Source organism: Rhinolophus sinicus, linkage group LG01, assembly GCF_036562045.2.
Source record: "Rhinolophus sinicus isolate RSC01 linkage group LG01, ASM3656204v1, whole genome shotgun sequence".
Taxonomy (NCBI): domain Eukaryota; kingdom Metazoa; phylum Chordata; class Mammalia; order Chiroptera; family Rhinolophidae; genus Rhinolophus; species Rhinolophus sinicus.
Window position 1 is genome coordinate 50020673 of NC_133751.1, and position 17986 is coordinate 50038658.

Genomic DNA, 17986 nt, shown 5'->3' on the forward strand with positions numbered 1-17986 from the left:
CTTTCTCAGGCACTTGATCTTCAGCTCTGCAAAATTCCTCCGCTTTTTCTTAAGGGTTTGTGGCATGCAGGAACCTTCTTCTTCTCTTCTGCACCCTCCGTGGTACCGGCCGGAAAAGAAAAACCCAGCTCCCTCCCCTTTGCCAGAATTAGTTGAGCTGTGAATCTGTGTCTTCGGACCACAGTTTTCAGAACTGGAAATATTCTGTTCTTCTGATCTGACACCGCTACTGTTCCACTTCTAGCACTGGGCAGGTGGGGGTGGGGCGAGTTCTGGGAGGGTAGGGAGGGGGCGACTAGTCTCAGTGCCTAAGACTTCCGTTCTGTGCGGCAGTGAGGGCTTAAACCACCATTTTCAGCCTTCTTCCCTCAGTCTTTTCTCCGAGGTCTCTGCCGTGAGCGTTGGGTTCAGCCGTGTTATATGCTGCCCCCTCAGCCCTGTGGGCCATAAGCGGAGCCCTAGCAGTCTGAGTTCTTCCCTCTCCCGCAGCTGCGGTAGTTCCGGGAAGCAGCGAGCTCCGAGCACTGAGCTAGGTCTGCGTCCTGCGCCCGCGTGGCTCCGTCACCGCACTTCTCCATTCCCTCCTCCCCTGCTCGCGCAATTTGCCCACCTTTAGGTGAATTCAGTAGTGGGACTCTTTGTCTTGCCTGTCTGCTGTGCAGGGAGTCCTTTGTAGAGTTACAGTTGTTTGATTTGTTGTAAATTCCAGGGGAGATTTCCAGAGGCTCACCTCAAGCCGCCATTTTTATGACATCACTTACTCTTTTTCAAGCCTCTGGCAATGCTGACTCTCTCTTTCTTCAAACTTTCTCAAGTAGACATTGTCCCATATCCTCCAGGTTCTTTTCTTACCCTTCTGATGATTTCCCCTAAGTCATTCGGGTTCCTCATTGACTCATCGCTTAGATGCTGTTTCTCTAGTTTCTGATTCTTGATCTTCTTTTTTTATTCTGCAACTTCCACGTAGGCAAGCTAATCCAATAGTCTTGCCAATAGTCTCAAAATGCTGCAATCATTAATCATTTGATGCCCTTGTATTCAATAATCAATGCCTTGCAAATTGCTAACATTAATCTTCTATGCTGAATTTCAAGAGTCGGGCATTTCAAGTTACATGGTATTAAGAGTTCTCTTTGATGAATCTTTAAAAGTAGCTTCTCCAACAATAAGAAAATGAACAACCCTATTAAAAAATGGGCAAAATATTTGAAAAGGCACCTCACAACAAAATAAATAAAATGGAAAATAAGCATATCAAAAGATAATCCACACTGTATGTTATTAAGCAATTGAAAATTAAAACAATATTGAGATACCACTACACACCTATCAGAATGGCCAAAATCCAGAATACCATCAACACAAAATTCTGCAAGACTGTGGAGGAACAGAAACTCTTATTCATTGCTATTGGAAATGCAAAATGATACAGCCACTTTGGAAGAGAGTTTGGCAGTTTCTTACAAAAATAACATACACTTACCCTAATATCCAGCAATTGTGTTCCTTGGTATTTGCCCAAATGAGCTGAAAACTTATCCCCACATAAAAACCTGCACGTGGATGTTTATAGCAGCTCTACTTATAATTGCCCAAACTTGGAAGTGACCAAGATGTCTTTCAGTAGTTGAGTGGATGAACTGTGGTACATACAATAGAATACTATTTATTGCTAAAAGGAAATGAGCTATCAAGCCATGAAAAGACATGAAGGAACCTTAGATGGATACCACTAAGTGAAAGAAACCAATCTGAAAAGGCTACATATCTATGATTCCAATTCTATGACATTCTAGAAAAGGCAAAACTGCAGAAAGAATAAAAAGATTCAGTGGGTGCCAAGGATTGAGGCGAGTGATGAATAGGCAGAGCACAGTGTTTTAGGGCAGTGAAACTACGCTGTATGGTACCCTAATGGTGGGTACAGGTCATTATACATTTGTCCAAATCCACAGCATACATGACACCAAGAGTAAACCCTAATATGAACATGGTCTTTTGGTGATAATGATGTGTCAATGTAGATTCATCGATTATAACAAGGGTACCACTCTGCTGCGAATATTGATAGCGGAGGAGGCTGTAAGTGTGGGGAAAGTGAGCAGGAACTATATGGGAATCTTCTTTATTTAAAAAAGTGCCTTCAGGGCAGCCGGTTGGCTCAATTGGTTAGAGCACAGTGCTCATAACACCAATGTCATTGGTTTGATTCCCACAAGGGCCAGTGAGCTGCGCCCTCCACAACTAGATTGAAAACAATGACCTGACTTGGAGCTGAACTGCGCCCTCCACAACTAGATTGAAAAACAACAACAGCTTGACTTGGAGCTGATGGATCCTGGAAAAACACACTGTTCCCCATTATTCCCCAGTAAAAATTTTTAAAAATTAAAAAGTTCCTTCAATTACAAAAAACTGAATGTCATAAAATTCTGTGAACTGATCCAGTCATCCTCCCCCCACAAAACAAATCAGAAATTTACAAGGATGTTCATTGTAGCATTATTTGTAAGAACAAATAATTGGAAACAACATGTGTCTCTGAAAAGTAGGGCAATATTGATATATTACAAACATATGTAATACACAATATCATGAGATCTTTGAAAATAATCTTTCTGTAGAATATTTAATGATTTGGGGAAGTTATTATAGGGAAAATACAGTATTTAATCTATGTAACAAGAATTTGTTAAAATTCCTTCCCTTGGGAAAGGGTTTGGAAGATGAGGGATAAGGGAGAGAGAGATATTTACTTTTTATTTTACATGTTTTATAATATTCTTTTTTTTTTTTACTTTGTGCAGGAATTATGTTTATGATAAAAATGTATAAAAGATCTCAAATAAAAAAATAAAATTCCATTATAAAAAAAAACACAACATTTGTAAAGCCTATATGGCTTCTACTAATACTCCCCAAAATAGAGGTTGTAAGTAAGTACTCAAACATAGTGGACGGAAAAAATATCTGTATGCACAGCAGAATAATCCCAATACTTTAAAAACACATATATTATAGATATCCAAGTGGAAAAAAGTCCATGAAGAAATATATAGTAGTTAATGATTTTTCTCAGGTAGTAGTGGAATTAGAGGTGAGTTTTCCTTTACCTTTTTTGTATTTCCACTTTTTTGCAAAAAGCATATATTTTATTTGGAGGGAGAAAAAAAGCTTTAAAGAATAAAAATTCTCTTAACTGACTTTCTCTGATACTATGGCCAGGCCACCCAGAAAGAACCAAAATGCCGGAATGAGTACGTGGATCTACCCTGATTGCTGCAATAACCGTCTTGTGAGAAGTTACCACTCCCCTCTCCGTTGCACATCTGAGGCCACTCTCTGGCTCAGGACCGGCAGGAAGCATTCCCAAAGCCAGTAAGAAGAGTCACCAAAGCTGAATGTCACTTCCTAGATCATCAGACAGCTCCCCGGGACAGACTGTCTCTCCTACTCACCATCATTGCTGACTGTTGCCATCCTAGCACCTTCAGTCTGCTCCCTGAGATGTCTCATCTGAAATTCCCATAGTGTTGGAATGGCATCACTAGCATTGTGTCTGTATTTAAGATTCAACAAAGCAAAGGAAAGGGAAGGCATGGCTCTCGTGATTACCCCTAAATCTCAGCTACTAAATCTACAGTACTATAGTGCTCGCTTCGGCAGCACACATACTAAAATCTACAGTACTATAGGAGAAGCTTATTTTCATCCTCAGTGTCTTTTCCCAGTCCCATCCGTTTCCCTCCACCCGCATTTCGCTTGTCCAGGGCCCTCCATATTGGGTATGGCCAATATAGTGATAATAGAAAGACTTAATTAAGGAGCTCAACTCATGGAAATTAAAACAGGTTTTGTTTTAATCCATAGCTTTTCCCCTGCCCACCTGCGTTAGAGCCCCTTAGTAATACCTTGGCCAGATTCCATACTACTTCTGTCATTCTAAGTTACACTGAAGTGGTCCTATTTGGGTGTTTAAAAGCTAGTGTTGTTAATGTTAAAAGTTCAAATCTAGACGTAATTCAAAATGTGTTTCTTCCATTTTTTGCGCTCACTAAACCAGTCTGTAATTCTGGGAAGTGCGTTCTGCTTTTCATGTACTGTGGGGACAGAGCCCCAGGGAGCAGTTCCCAGACTCTCAGCCTCACGTGGAAAGGTGCTGGTTGGGGTAGTAGATGGCCATCAGCTGTGGCTAGTTGGCCGTCAGCTGTAACCCTTGAGCCATTGGCCACTAATATAACTGCCGCAGCTGCGTCAGGGACTGGAGTCGAGGAGAGTCGGTCGGTTGGCAGCAAAGCGGACAGCAGGTCACACATCGTATGAACCCAGCCTCCAGTGAGACTATAGTGGTATGATTTCCCTACGTATGGCTCCATGGGTGTTCCTTTTTGGCCTAGCCACATCCTGCATTCTTATGAGGGGAGCGGGAGCAGAGACCCCGCCTGACACCCTGCCTGACGTGTACCCTCTCCGTCCTCTGTCTCTTCAAACTCTTTCCCTCCCTTCAGGTTCTGTCTAGAACCCCAGTAGTTCTCAGCCTTGACTGCACATTGGAATCATCTGGGAGTTTTAAAACTACCGGTACCTGGGTCCACCCCCAGAGAGCCTGGTTTCATTGCTCTGGAGGGAAGGCCTGGGTATAAGGATTTTTCAGAGCCCCTCAGGTGATTCTGTTATGAAGTCAAGGCTGAGAACAATTACTGTCCATGCTTGCAGACACTCACCACAGAGAAGAGAGCCGGGAGGGGGATGCTGTTTAGGTGAATGGTAGTGGGGAGAGGACCTGGGCTGATTCCTGCAAGTCCTTTCTGATGCTGCTGGGCGCTGCTGGTATGAAAGGTCCATACAGTATGTATATTGGTTTCTTTGGAGGGGTAGGACTGTGGGATCAGCGTAATCCCAGCTCTGTCCCCCAGTGCTGAGCCCCTCCCACAATAGTATATACCCTCTAATACCTTCTCTTAGATGGAATCAAATGGCTTGACTTCTACCCTCACCATGGTTCTCTTCCACATGAACCAAATCTCTTTGGCATGCTTGAGGGCCACGGAGAATTGGAATAATATGGGGGTGACTTTAAATTCTTCTGAGGCATCATAATAATAATAACAATCAATAGCATCATGTTATTCAGCACCTGGATTTGTGCCAAGAATTATAGTGGTTATTTTATATGTTTTCTTATTTAAGTATCGCACAATCCTGCCAAGAGGTATTAATCCCCATTTTATAAATGAGGAAACTAAGAATCGGAGAAGTTTCATAGCTTACCCAGCATAAAAGAGCAACTCATAAAAGAGTAACAGAGTTGAAATTCAGATCTGACTCCAAAGCCACAGACTCTTAATCATTCTTTTCTACCTGAGCTCAGTTCCTTGTACGGCGTAAACGTTTAACACGTTACCTCCCTTAATGCAGCTGCGCTTTACTGAGGGCTTCTTGTGCCATAATCCAAGGAGGGAACTGATGGTGGAAATTTCTGGCTGAGATAGGCTACAGACGGAGGAAAATCACTTTATTTCCATCCCCCTCACCAATGCTTGTGGTAAAAAACACACTTTGGATCTGCTGCCTACTAGAAATATCCAGATTTGTGCAGATCACAGTTTCCCCCACTCACTAGTGGCATGTCTCAACTTCCTGTCCCCAGAACCCATTAATCATTTACAGCATGTTGACAGACATTTTAACCAGGGGTCAAGGTGAACATCCCCAGTTATACAACAAAAACGTATAAAAACTTTGTTTAATCAATGGCATGTGCTGTGTGTGTGTTTTAGAAAGTCTGTATCTAATTCTCTGCTGTGGTACACCACAGTGAGGGGTGGTTTTCACATTTTAACACAATGAAGGCATTCGCTGCAGCTCTGCTTTTGTCCCTCTTGATCACGCTGCAGTATTCCTGCGCTTTGAGTCCCACAGATTGCAATGCTACTGGGCCCCTGGCTGGGAAAGCTCTAGATCTGATCAATAAAGGACGTCGGAATGGCTACCTTTTCCAGTTGCTGCGGGTCGCGGATGCCCACTTGGATGAAGTGGTGAGGAATTGCCAATGGCAGAGCTGAGGTGGGACACCATGCACCAGGGCAATGTGACTGTCACCCCCAAGACTGCTGCTTCGCACAACCCTTTAGTCAGAGTTTTCTGTTTAGTTTCTGCTGCTGCTCTAGACTGCTTTTTTTCTTCTTTGAAACTAATGTTTGTTATTAGTATATCCTTAACTATGAATCAGTCTGTACGTACTTAATAAGCATTGATGCTGAGCCCAATCAAATGCTAAGAACTATAAGAGAAAAATTAGAATAAACTGTGGGCCTTGCCCTCAAGGAAGTAATAACCAGCTCACATGCACATAGGCAAACTAATGAAAGGAGATCTGTTAAGACTGGCTGGGAGAAGCCTTCATTTGGGCCCTGAAGAATAAGCAGAATTTGAATAGGAAGATGGCATTCCAGGAGAATTCCAGGCATACCACCTCTGTGTGGTTAGGGAATCAGGAAGGTAGGTGTTAGGGAGTAATGAAACATAAGTAGGGGTGTTCCAGAAGTTCTATGTGGGCTTTGGAGTAGCCATCAGGTTGGGAGGGAGATTGTAGCCTTATCTTGAAGCAAAGCAAACCTACTGTCTTCACTTAGATTAGATGCTTATTCGGAGTGGGTTTGAGGGCTTACGGTAGAGATTACGGAGGGAGGCTTCCCTCTCCAGCCTCCTAACATAACCTACCCTTTGATGGAACCACTAAAATGAGGGAGGCCAGACCATGGAGCACCACAGAGGACAAGCAGAGAAACTATACTTGTTAAAGCATTATAGATGGAGGCAGTAGATTGCAGAGAACAAGAGTGCAGGAATTTAGGATTCAGCCAGCAATTTAGTGACCATTAGTCCAGTTCCAGGCTCTTTGCCACATTTAGGACCCAGGCTGAGTTGGCACAGTGCTACCTCTGAGTGGTGGTATAAATGGTGGGTGGTTGGGGAGGGGGCAGAATGTGCCTGGGGAGATGGATGCAAGTGACAGGGACAGGAACTAGAAAACCATTTTATGAGTTCAGGAATGAGGAAATTAGGATCAGATCAGACCGTGGGGTTTAGGGCAATGGATAATGTGTAAGAGAAAGACCATTCGAGGCCTGATGACTCGATAGCAACAGCAAAGGAAGAAATCAAAGTCTATGTCACATTTTTTTCAAGCCAAAGACTAAGGTAATAAATAATTAATGGTGCCACTGACAAAAGACAAGGGAAGTGGAGAAAGGGAGCTGGTTTGTAAGAGAAGAGAGTGGTTTTAGCTTTGGGCAAGTTGAAATCATGGCAAGATATCCAAGTTCAGGAATAGAGCTGGGTGAGAAGACACAGCTCCACATATAGACTGGAGCTCATGATGTGCCTGTCAGCATTATAATTCTAGGCTTCTATCTTCAACATCTCCACCCAAACCAACTGTGCTATTTAGTGATTGCTTTCTAAAGCTCATGGGCAGAAGCAACATAACAACCAGTTGAAAAGAACATTTGTAAGTAATCCTTTGAAGCTATTTATTTAAATGAATAGATCACATGACAAAAAGGTAGAAATTGACAATCATTTGGAAAGGAGCAGGAATTATGTTTGAGAAATAAAGAGATTGCTTTTATTTAGTTGCTCTCGTATACTACTCATCTGTTGCTTTCTTGGAATTCCTCAGGAATCTGCAACTGTCTATTATTTAGCCTTAGATGTGAAAGATCTGACTGTCCAGTCCAATCCAGGAAATACTGGGATGACTGTGAGCCAGCTCTTTCTAGACGTCCATCTGATATAGTAAGTAATCATGCTACCATCTTCCTCTTCTTATCATTCTTGACTTCTGTGTACTCTGCTTACTTAGGGCAGCTGTGTGCCAACACTAACACAGCAAAAGAGTAAGAGCAACTTCCACCTTTTGACTCATAAAGATTATGTTGGCCTTGAGTAGTATTCTCTTGAGAGCCATATCTGGGAACCCAGGGCAAGACGAGTCAGTGGGTTGTGGACCCATGGGATAGCATGAGCAGCTGTGAGACCTTGGGCAAATCACCTAAGGTCGTTAGACTTCCATATCCCCAGCTGTAAAATAAGATGACGGGTTTGGAATAGATGGACTCTAAGGTCACTTCTGGACCTGACAGTCTGTGGGTCTAGGAAACCAGAACTTGTAACTGTGTCCTATAAAGACTGGTCCCATTCGCAGGAATAGCCAAAAGGATAAGTTGCAACTATCATGAGGAAGACGGTTTTGCTCTGTACATTGTACACGGGTACTCAGATCCCAAGTTGTCTGCCACGAGAGAACACAAAAATGAACAAGCACAGGTCTAATATTTCAGTTCCAGAAAATAAGCCATTTGCATACCTAGAAGTTTCAGCAATTTTTCCCCTTGAAAATGTTTGGGATGTGGCCATGATGCATTTAAACAGTTTCTCTCTGGTTATCATGAGGGCTTTCGATGCCTATAGCACCCAACACAGAGAAGCAGATTAAGAAAATATGGGTTTTGGGACAGGATTTTTTGAGAGAAACGATAAATAAATTTTAAATGTATAGTAGAAGTATGTTGCATCATTTTTTCTTTCTGCAAATTCCACCTGAGGAAAGCAGTATGCAATGACAAACTCCTTTTGCTTACAGGTGATTGGACAATGTAAGGTAATAGCTACAACATGTTTGAATGAATCTCAGGATCTTAGAGTGAATGACTTCAACTGCACCACAAGTTCTGGTATGGAAATCTGTTGAAGTGCTACTTATTCTAGTCTAATTCTACTAATTCTCCATCAACACAGAATTCAATCATAACATAATAACTTACGATGTACATGTCAGAAATGGTCCCTGCCCTCACGGACTTGATTAATACTCACTCTCTTGAGAAGAGAAGGGAGAAGTTTTCCCCCTGTTATTGGTGCACTTTCCTTTAAAGAAATGCAATACACAAAAATAGAAATCTATGTGAGGTAGCATAGCGTGGTAGTATAGTTGTAGAGAACATGGGCTCTGGGGTCAGATTTGCTTGAGTTTGAATCCCAACCTTATCACTCCTAGTTGAATGGTCTTGAGGGCAAGTTATTTACCCTCTTTTAGCTTTCCTCAGTTGAGGATAGCCTCAAACTATGCTCAGATGAGGAGAGTAATAATATTAGCCCTTCCAGTCTTTGTTAGAATTAAATAAGATGGTCTGTGTAGTACACTTGCAAAGTACTTCGCACTCAGTAAGTATTGACGTCCACATCTAAAAGTTATACATTAACGCTACAGTTTACAAAGCAGTTATACGTATGTTATATCATTTAATCTCACAACAAGTCTATGTAGTAAAGGTTATGGTACTCTCTGTTTTAGAGACAAAATAACTGAGTTTCAAAGAGGATCAACGACTTGGCCTTAGGATCACAGCCAAATGTAGGGGACATGATCCTATCCCACAAGTACTGACTCTGAAGTCCATGAGCTTTTTATTTACTTTCCAAAAAGAATGATCACAGAATTGCTTCAGTAATAGCAAATCTCAACATGATTCAATATAGAAGAATTCAACAGCCAAGCATCTCCTTCAGGAGGTTGCCTTAAAGAAAGATTGAGCTGCATCTTCTCTGCTCTCTGGGCAAAACTTCATGTTGATGATGCCTCTCCCTCCTTGGCAGAGACAGGAAGAGTTCGTTAAAATAGTAACACTTTATGGATGATGGGGAAGCATCGTGAATCCAGGCAGAACAGAGGCTTGAGCCTCAGAAGGATCTGAGTTTAGTTTATAGCTCTGCTGCTGATTGCCTGATTTGATCTGGAACACGTTTCTTAGCCCCTTCAATCCTCAATTTGCCCATCTGTAAAATGGAAGCTATTGTTATTCTTGCCCCCGTGCTTACATGTATTTAGTCCCAGCATTGACATTGCTGTTTGCAACCCAGTAGCCACAGAACTGCCATCTTCTCTCCAGTCTCTTCTGCACTGGCCAACACTAAAGACAGCCCCGTACTCTTCGATTTCTTTGAGGACACTGAGCTCTACAGAAAACAGGCAGACAAGGCCCTTGAGAAGTACAAAAGGAAGAATGATGACTTTGCCTTTTTCAGAGTGGACCAGGTGGAGAGAGTTGTAAGAGTGGTGAGTCTCCATCAACGCCCAGCTACAGTGTGAGGGCCCAGGCTCTAACCGGGCAGGTGCAAAATTCAGCAGCTCTGACTCTCCACAGGCCTCCCTCCGCCAGCTGCTTTTTAAATTGAGGCCCCTGTTGCAGCCTAAACAAACAGTCAGTAGATACCACAGAACTGTTCTTCTGCAGATTTTCGTATTTTGGAGTTGCAGAGAGTGTGAATATCTAAGAGAAGAGGAAAAACCCAAGCAAAAAGAGGAAAAGACAGAGAGCATATTAGAGTCATTAAAATCATGTGGTCCTAATCTCCTTGTATTATGATGGAAAACAGAGGGTCAGAGAAACTACCGGTGTTTCCCTGAAAATATGACCTAGGCGGACAATCAGCTCTAATGTGTCTTTTGGAGCAAAAATTAATATACGACCCGGTCTTATTTTACTATAAGACTGGGTAATATATAATATAATGTAATATAATATACAATACAATACAACACAATACAATACAATACAATATAATACGGGGTATAATATAATATAATGTAATGTAATATAATATCATATCAGTTATGATATATTAAAATATAATACTGGGTCTTATAGTAATTTTTGCACCAAAAGATGCACTAGAGCTGATTGTCCGGCTAGGTCTTATTTTCGGGGAAACACGGTACCTCACCACACCCAGTGGTATGGCTGGAATTGGTTCCTCCCAGTTCAGCGTCCCAAGTGCCTTCCACCCAGAGTGGTCTTGTCGAGCCGCTAGTTGAGGTTGTCCTGCATTTTGAAAACACAAAGGTGAATAGATTACGGTGCATGCAAGCAATAGAATGAATACAATGCAACTACTAAAAAGCATGTTTGGACCTATATGCATTGAAACGAGTTTCATGTTGTATTGCTAGGAGAAAAAGCAGGTAACGGAACAATACTTAGACTATGAGCCCCTTTACATTAATTAGATATAGGTGTATATGCACAGCCTATTTAGAAAAAGGAGAGAAGGAAAAATCCATCAAATGGATGGTAGTGGTACCTCTGAGAAGGAGAGACGAGGGTACAGAAGGGTGAGTTTTCATACTATGCTTGATTATTTTTGTATTATTTGAAACTTTTCAATGAAATAGTATTCACTTTATCACTTATGTAATACATTTCAAAAGGCAGAGACTGTAAGAAAAATGGCATACATTGGTGATTTTGAATCTTCATAATACTTTACTGTATATTAGGATAGTAGGTATCTACTGCCCCCCCCCTTTTTTTAAATGTTCCTGAAACTGCTTTGATCCAATTTGTTCTAGAGAGGAGAGGAAAGAACCAATTACTATGTGGACTTCTCTGTGAGGAACTGCTCCAGCCACCATTTTCCTAGACACACTAATGTGAGTATACTAGATGTCTGCGAAATACGAGGTGACATTTAGAGACCACACACTATGTGCCAGGCACCCTGCTAAGTGCATTGCACATACGATAGCCTATTACCCCCACCACCATCCTATGAACCAGATGCGATTTTTATCCCTGATTTACACATGGGGAAATTGAGGCACAGAGAAGTTAAGTGAATCGTGAGAATATTATTTTATAAATATACGTGACATAAACCAAAACTTAACACCGAGTTATTTAAACATGGGGATTAAAGACTTAGCTAAACCCGATAACTTGATTGTATCAGGAACCTGCACCCATGGCTGCTTTCATTCACTGCATCTCATTTATTCTTCATTTACTTCTCGATTTGACAAATGGGAAGGTAACTGAGGCTCTGCACAGGAAAGGTTTTGCCCAATGTTCAAACCAAGCTCAGTTTAGAATCCATTTCTATGCTCATCCCAGTGGGATTTTTCTCCAAATCATTTATAAATTGATACTTATGTACCTGGAAGAAGATCTTATTAATGTTTCTCAGTATTTGTATGGTAACTTAGAGTTTACAAAACACCTCCACATATACTGTCTTGTTGGAGCCCTGTGACAACCCCACTGAGGAGAAACAAGTGTCTGCCTCCATTTCCCTGCGACAGAAGAGCCTAGAGACTTAGACACTTACCTAAGGGCACTTAGCTAGAAAGTGTGAGGACACAGGATTTTAATGGTGGCCTTCTGATTTCAAGTCCAGGATTTTTCTGGAGTTTAACAGCGCATTCTCTAGGGCCAGAAGAGAGGTAGCATTCACTAATTCCTTTTCTGGCTGTTCAACATTTCTACCTAAGTAGCTATAGAATCCTGCTTAGTGGCCAGCAGAAAAGACACTTTCCTCCCCCACTCCTATCCCCACAAACCCTTAATTATTTTGGTGTGGGCTTAGCAAACCCAGTGCAGAAACATGGCGGCTGGAAAAGAGTTCAGCGCTCAGTGTTTTACATCATTATTTCATTTAATTAAGCCTTCTCAGGTTTATGGGTAGATAGTATTGTACCCATTTTACAGACAAAGACTGAGTTTCAGGAATTTTATGCAACTTGCCTAAACTCACAAAACCGGTAAATGATGAAGCCAGGATTAACGTAGACCTGTCTGACTCCAAAACTGTACTCAGTAACTCAATGCTTAACAGTCTTTTCTAAAAAAGAGTTTTTTTCTTGTCCTAGTCTAACTTTCACAGCTGGGTTTAGGGACCTCTGGGGCACAGTGGTGCCAGCCAGTTGAAACCTCTGTGCTTAGGGTAGGGCCAGCAGACAGTCACTTTGACAGGGTCCATGCAAACTTTATACTGGTTCCTTCCTTTCCAATACTTCCCTGCAAGGAACAAGTTAAAGTTGTACAAATCCCTCTTCTGCACCCCACTTCATTCTCTCTACGCACAGGCAACTCTGGTCTTCAGTGCTGAAGGGTTGGTTAAAGTCAAGGCATCAATGACATATTATTTCTTACCACCACCATGGGAAAGCCCAGTGGTGGTGACCATTCATGGAAGAGAACCACAGCAAATTGGAAAGAAAACCTTTGAAAATTGTACTTTTCTCAAATCTCCTGCTCACGTGCACACATATTTCCATCTTCTTTAAAGGTCTTTGGGTTCTGCAGAGCAGATTTGTCCTATGATGTAGGAACCTCTGACATGGAAAGTCCAAAAGATATTGTCATAAACTGTGAAGTCTTCAACCTTAAGGTGGGTTTCCTAAGCAGGTTTTGTCATGAGTAGGGCCACATTAAGTGATATTTTCACACACATAGTGTATTTTGTTCTATGGCTCTGTGTGTGTGTGTGTGTGTGTGTGTGTGTGTGAGAGAGAGAGAGAGAGAGAGAGAGAGAGAGAGAGAGAGAGAGAGAGAGAGACAGAGAGAGAGAGAGAGAGAGAGAGAGAGAGAAGGAGAAATGAGAGAGATGAGATGTGGTGGGCGTGGGGAGAAATACAGAGAATACTCCCTGGGAAAAGTAGTGCAAATGCTGACATGACACAAAAAGTGTGCAATTTTCCCCAAGAATTGGGAAGGGATAAGATTTCTCAGAAAAGTAAAATCTTGACCGATTTAATCAACCTTTAATTAATTTGAAAATGGCCCTTATAGTCAGGACTCCAGTGCTGAGACTTTATAATTCCTAGTTTTAGTCTTCGGCCTAGAATCTAAGGGGACTAAATTAGCCTTAAATTTATTATATAAAGGTATATATAATAAGACGTAAAACAGCATTTTACAAGAATATGTGTGTGTAAAAACCCTTGTTCTACACACAGATATTCTTCACAGTATCTTTTTGTCAGAAAAAAACAAAAAACTGAAAATAAACTAAACATCCATGTGCCAAACCCCAAAATAGGAGGGAGAGGGTTTGTCACCATGAAAATGGCTACATAGATTTTTCAAAAAATTAAAACCAGAACAAGCAGAGTGAAGAGGTGAGATGCTCGTCCTTTAGGAATAAGAGATCCTTTACTATGGAGCCTCAGAACTCTGTTGAGAATCTAAATTATAAGGCACTAGTTTTACAAATATTGGTCTACTGATGACTATTCTTGTGTAACATAATTTCACCACTTTATGTTGAAATGAGAAAAATGAAAATAGTAAGAAAGCTTTTTGTGATACAACATTTTTCATTTAAAGGACCATCGTTTACTCTGAGATTATCTTTCTGATTCTTGTGTTATCAAAATATTATTCCTATTGTGAAATAATGATGGTGGTAGGTGATAGTTTTGTTTGTATTTTAAATGTCAACTTGGCAAGATTAAAATTTTACAATGCTCTTTTGGTATTCTACTTTTTCAGTTGATTTGTGGAATCTAAAAGTATGAGGGCCGTTAGTCTAAATCAAGTTAAACATCTAACTTCTCCTTTTGTATCCTATGATGGTGTTCACTCTTCTGTGTCCTTCACCAGGAACATAGAAACATCAGTGCTGTACAAGCCCATCTGGACCATCTACCCCACTCTGGTGGGCATGAGCATTCTCCTGCTGGCAAGCCTTCATTTAAGCCCAAGAGACCCAGAGATTACCACCATCCTCACAAGCCACATCAACTTGGATGCCCACCTCCTCTAGAAGACAAAAGTCACTCAGACAGGCCACAGTTTCAATTAGAAGCTCCTCCAGTGTTGCCCCCTTCAAGATGTCATCCTCCCCATTTTGGTACCAATGGCACCCATACACCCCCCCATAATCACAGTTCCAGTGAGCACCATCCCCATGGACACCATCCTCATGACCATCATCCCCATGGACACCATCCCCATGGACACCGTCCCCATGGACACCATCCTCATGAGCATCATCCCTATGGACACCATCCACATGGACACCATCCCCATGGCCATGATTTCAATGACCATGGACCCTGTGACCCACCACCCTATAGCCAATGTTCCCAAGATCACCATCGCTGGGGCCATGGCCCACCACCAAGTAACTCAGAAGAAAGAGGTCCAGGTAAAGGACACTTTCCCTTCAAATGGAGACAAATTGGATACATTTACCGACTCCCTCCACTAAAGAAAGGTGAAACCCTTCCTCTTCCCGAAGCCAATTTTCCCATCTTCTCATTGCCAAATCACAACAATCCTCTAAAGCGAGAAATTCAGTCCTTCCCTCAATCAGCCTCTGAATCATGTCCAGGGACGTTCAAGAGTGAGTTTCCACAAGTCTTGAAGTTTTTTGCATATACATTTCCAAAAGACAATCTGAGTTCCTTGAAAAATGAATAATGTTCTGAATTAGAACCATAAATAAAATGTAATCAGTAACAGAATCAAAATTACAATATTTCAACTTTACTTTCATATTCAGGATAGGACAAACTGTGGGTGGGGGAGAAGATGGCATGAGAAGAGCCAAATGGAGAAAGGAAAGATCTAGGTCCCACAAGTCAGAAGTTCATTCCCCACTGGCCAATATACCATTTGAGGCAAATCTCTGATCCTCAGAATTTCTTTATTTCCTCGACTTCACTCCTTTAATTCTAGCATCTTTCCTGTATTAGTACTTACGCTGTAGCTGGGCGTACCAAGAAGCTATGTATTATTAGGTAAGGGTTATTGTTATAAAAAGTGATCCAAGTTCTCTCCTACTCCTATTTGTATTCCTCTAAATTTATTTTTGGAAAAAAATAAGTTCTAAATTTAATTATGAAGCAAACAAAGCTTGGGCTATAATTTACAAAGATGTTCACAGGCATGGACCATACATTCAGGTGCACCAGAAATATCACTGTATTTTTAAGAACACATTAATTCCTACTTCAGGTTGCCTTCATACTGGGCTAATAGGAAACTTAACCTCAGTCTTTCTTGCAGTTCCTCCTGCTGCTTCCCACACAAAATTGTGCCACAGTGCAAGAGTCTTACATAATGCCAAGTGTTTGGGTGGTGGGCACGAGAAGGAAGTCTGAATCTCCATCACCAATCCACCAGGTCTGAGGGATGTTTACTACCCTGTTCACACCACTCTTTGAGTCTAGTTCATCTGCTACGTCTATATCAAACTGGCGATATAGGAGTCTCCGTAAGACTGCTGATGGACGTGACTGCCAAGAGATACCATGTAGCTGTTCTCTGCCTGGGGTCTTGCTGCCTTGCAGGCTACATGTCCAGCAAGCAGGGCAAAGGTGTCCTCTGCTTCCAGACCCCCAGACCCCTCTGCTCTTCTCATATCACCTCCCAGGCTGGGGCTCTCTAGTCTCAGAAATTTGTCTTTATTCATTTTTGGTGCCAGCGGATTCTTTTTCCACATTTGAATCCTCTTTCTTTTCCCTTCTTCCCAAATCAGGCTCCAGCATTTAGACATGAGCTAATAAGACTTTAGATTCTTTCTCTGTGACTTACTGAAGCAGTTTCAGGTGTGTGGTGATGGCAGCAGTAGATTCTGATTGGGAGGGGGGTAAGGAAAATAAGCGTGAAAGAGACTTGGGTAAGTTCTTAGGCTGGGAAGAAAGGGGCCCACAGTGCTGGAGAAGCTGGAGGTGGGAGAGGGAGGAGGTGACTGATGGTGTGCGGTCCAGGAGGAGTGGAAAGGAGCACAGGCTGATCATGGCGGGTGTTTCAAGTGAAGACTCTGGAACAGGCCTTGAAGGAAGGTGGTCAAAAGACACAGACTTTTAGTTTTACGATAAGACTAGGGATGTGATGCAAAACATGGTGACTAGTTAACATCGCTGTGTGATATGTAGGGAAATTGTTCAGAGAGTAAGTGGATCCTATGAGTTCTCATCACAAGGAGAAATTTTTTTTCTTTTATTGCGTCTATGGCACAATTCAGTGTTAACTAAACCTGTGGTAATCCTTTCACAAACTATGTAAATCAAAGCTCCATGCTGTACATCTTAAACTGATACAGTGATGTATGTCAATTATTTCTCAATAAAACTGGAAGGAAAATAGGACTTGGCAGTGTATTCAGACCGTAAAATAAATAGAAAAGACTGTGACTTTGGAGGAGGCCGATGTGGGTTGTAATCCCAGCTTCTCATTGCCAAACCACAACAATCCTCTAAAGCCAGAAATTCTGGCTATATACAATTTATCGACTAGAAGACCCTAAGAAAGTAATTAAACCTCTTTGCACCTCATCTTCCTTCTCTAAAAAATGGTGATGGTGGCAGCTCCATTTTCCTTTCCTCCTTGGAGTACAGCTAGATTTCATCTCCTGGAGCCACAAGATAATGCCCAAATGTGTAATAACCAACAAGGCACAAGCACTGACCAGCCAGAGCAGATACAGAAACCAGTCAGAACGTGGCCTGCCATAAACAAGCGGTGTGGCACCTGCAGAATGTCAGCCCTGCAGAGTCACATTCTGTCATGGAGGGGTGAACACAGGCTTGGCTGCTTTGCTAAAGAGTAGAGAAAGGTGAAATCCAGGAAGACCAAAAAATTACATAGCTCAATAACTTACATTTGAGTCGTGTTTTATAATTTATACTTTCACCAACATTGCCTGAGTTACTGAAAATATTACCTGGAAAACATCGGATTGAAGGGTCTCAATTCATTTCCATTCAATGCATTTATAATGTGCAAACACAGTTTCTGCAGGTGAATAATGGGCTAAGAAACAATCCCTAGTCTAGTCAGCTTACATTGTGCTACAGGTTTAGACAATATACCGTTGATTGCTCCTTTTCTAGATTTTTTTGTCATGTGATAGCTAAAAAGTACGAATGTGTAATGTTTGTTACAGTCAGTAGATTGAGGGACTGGGATTAGAATTCACATCAGCCTCCTCCCAAAACACATTCTTTCCTCTTTATTATACAGCCTGAGTACACTGCCAAGTCCTGCTTCTGAGTCTGCACTTGAAACACCCACCGTGGTCAGCCTCGTCCTCCTTTCCACTCCTGGACTGTGCACCATCAGTCATCTCACCCTCCCATCTCCAGCTTCTCCATCATTGCGGGCCCCTCTTTCTTCCCAGCCTAAGTCTCTTTCAT

At 41.8% G+C, this 17986-nt stretch overlaps 1 protein-coding gene across 1 annotated transcript; it reads left to right on the top strand.

Moving 5' to 3' along the window:
* Nucleotides 1–5747: 5747 nt before the first annotated feature.
* Nucleotides 5748–16939, top strand: HRG (histidine rich glycoprotein). Its single transcript, XM_074329194.1, is given in 8 exon segments — nt 5748–6038; nt 7685–7721; nt 7724–7800; nt 8648–8738; nt 9954–10120; nt 11414–11494; nt 13129–13230; nt 14445–16939. Coding segments are annotated over 8 exon segments (1569 nt in total). The 5' UTR covers nt 5748–5846; the 3' UTR covers nt 15267–16939.
* The last annotated feature ends 1047 nt before the right edge of the window (nt 16940–17986 follow it).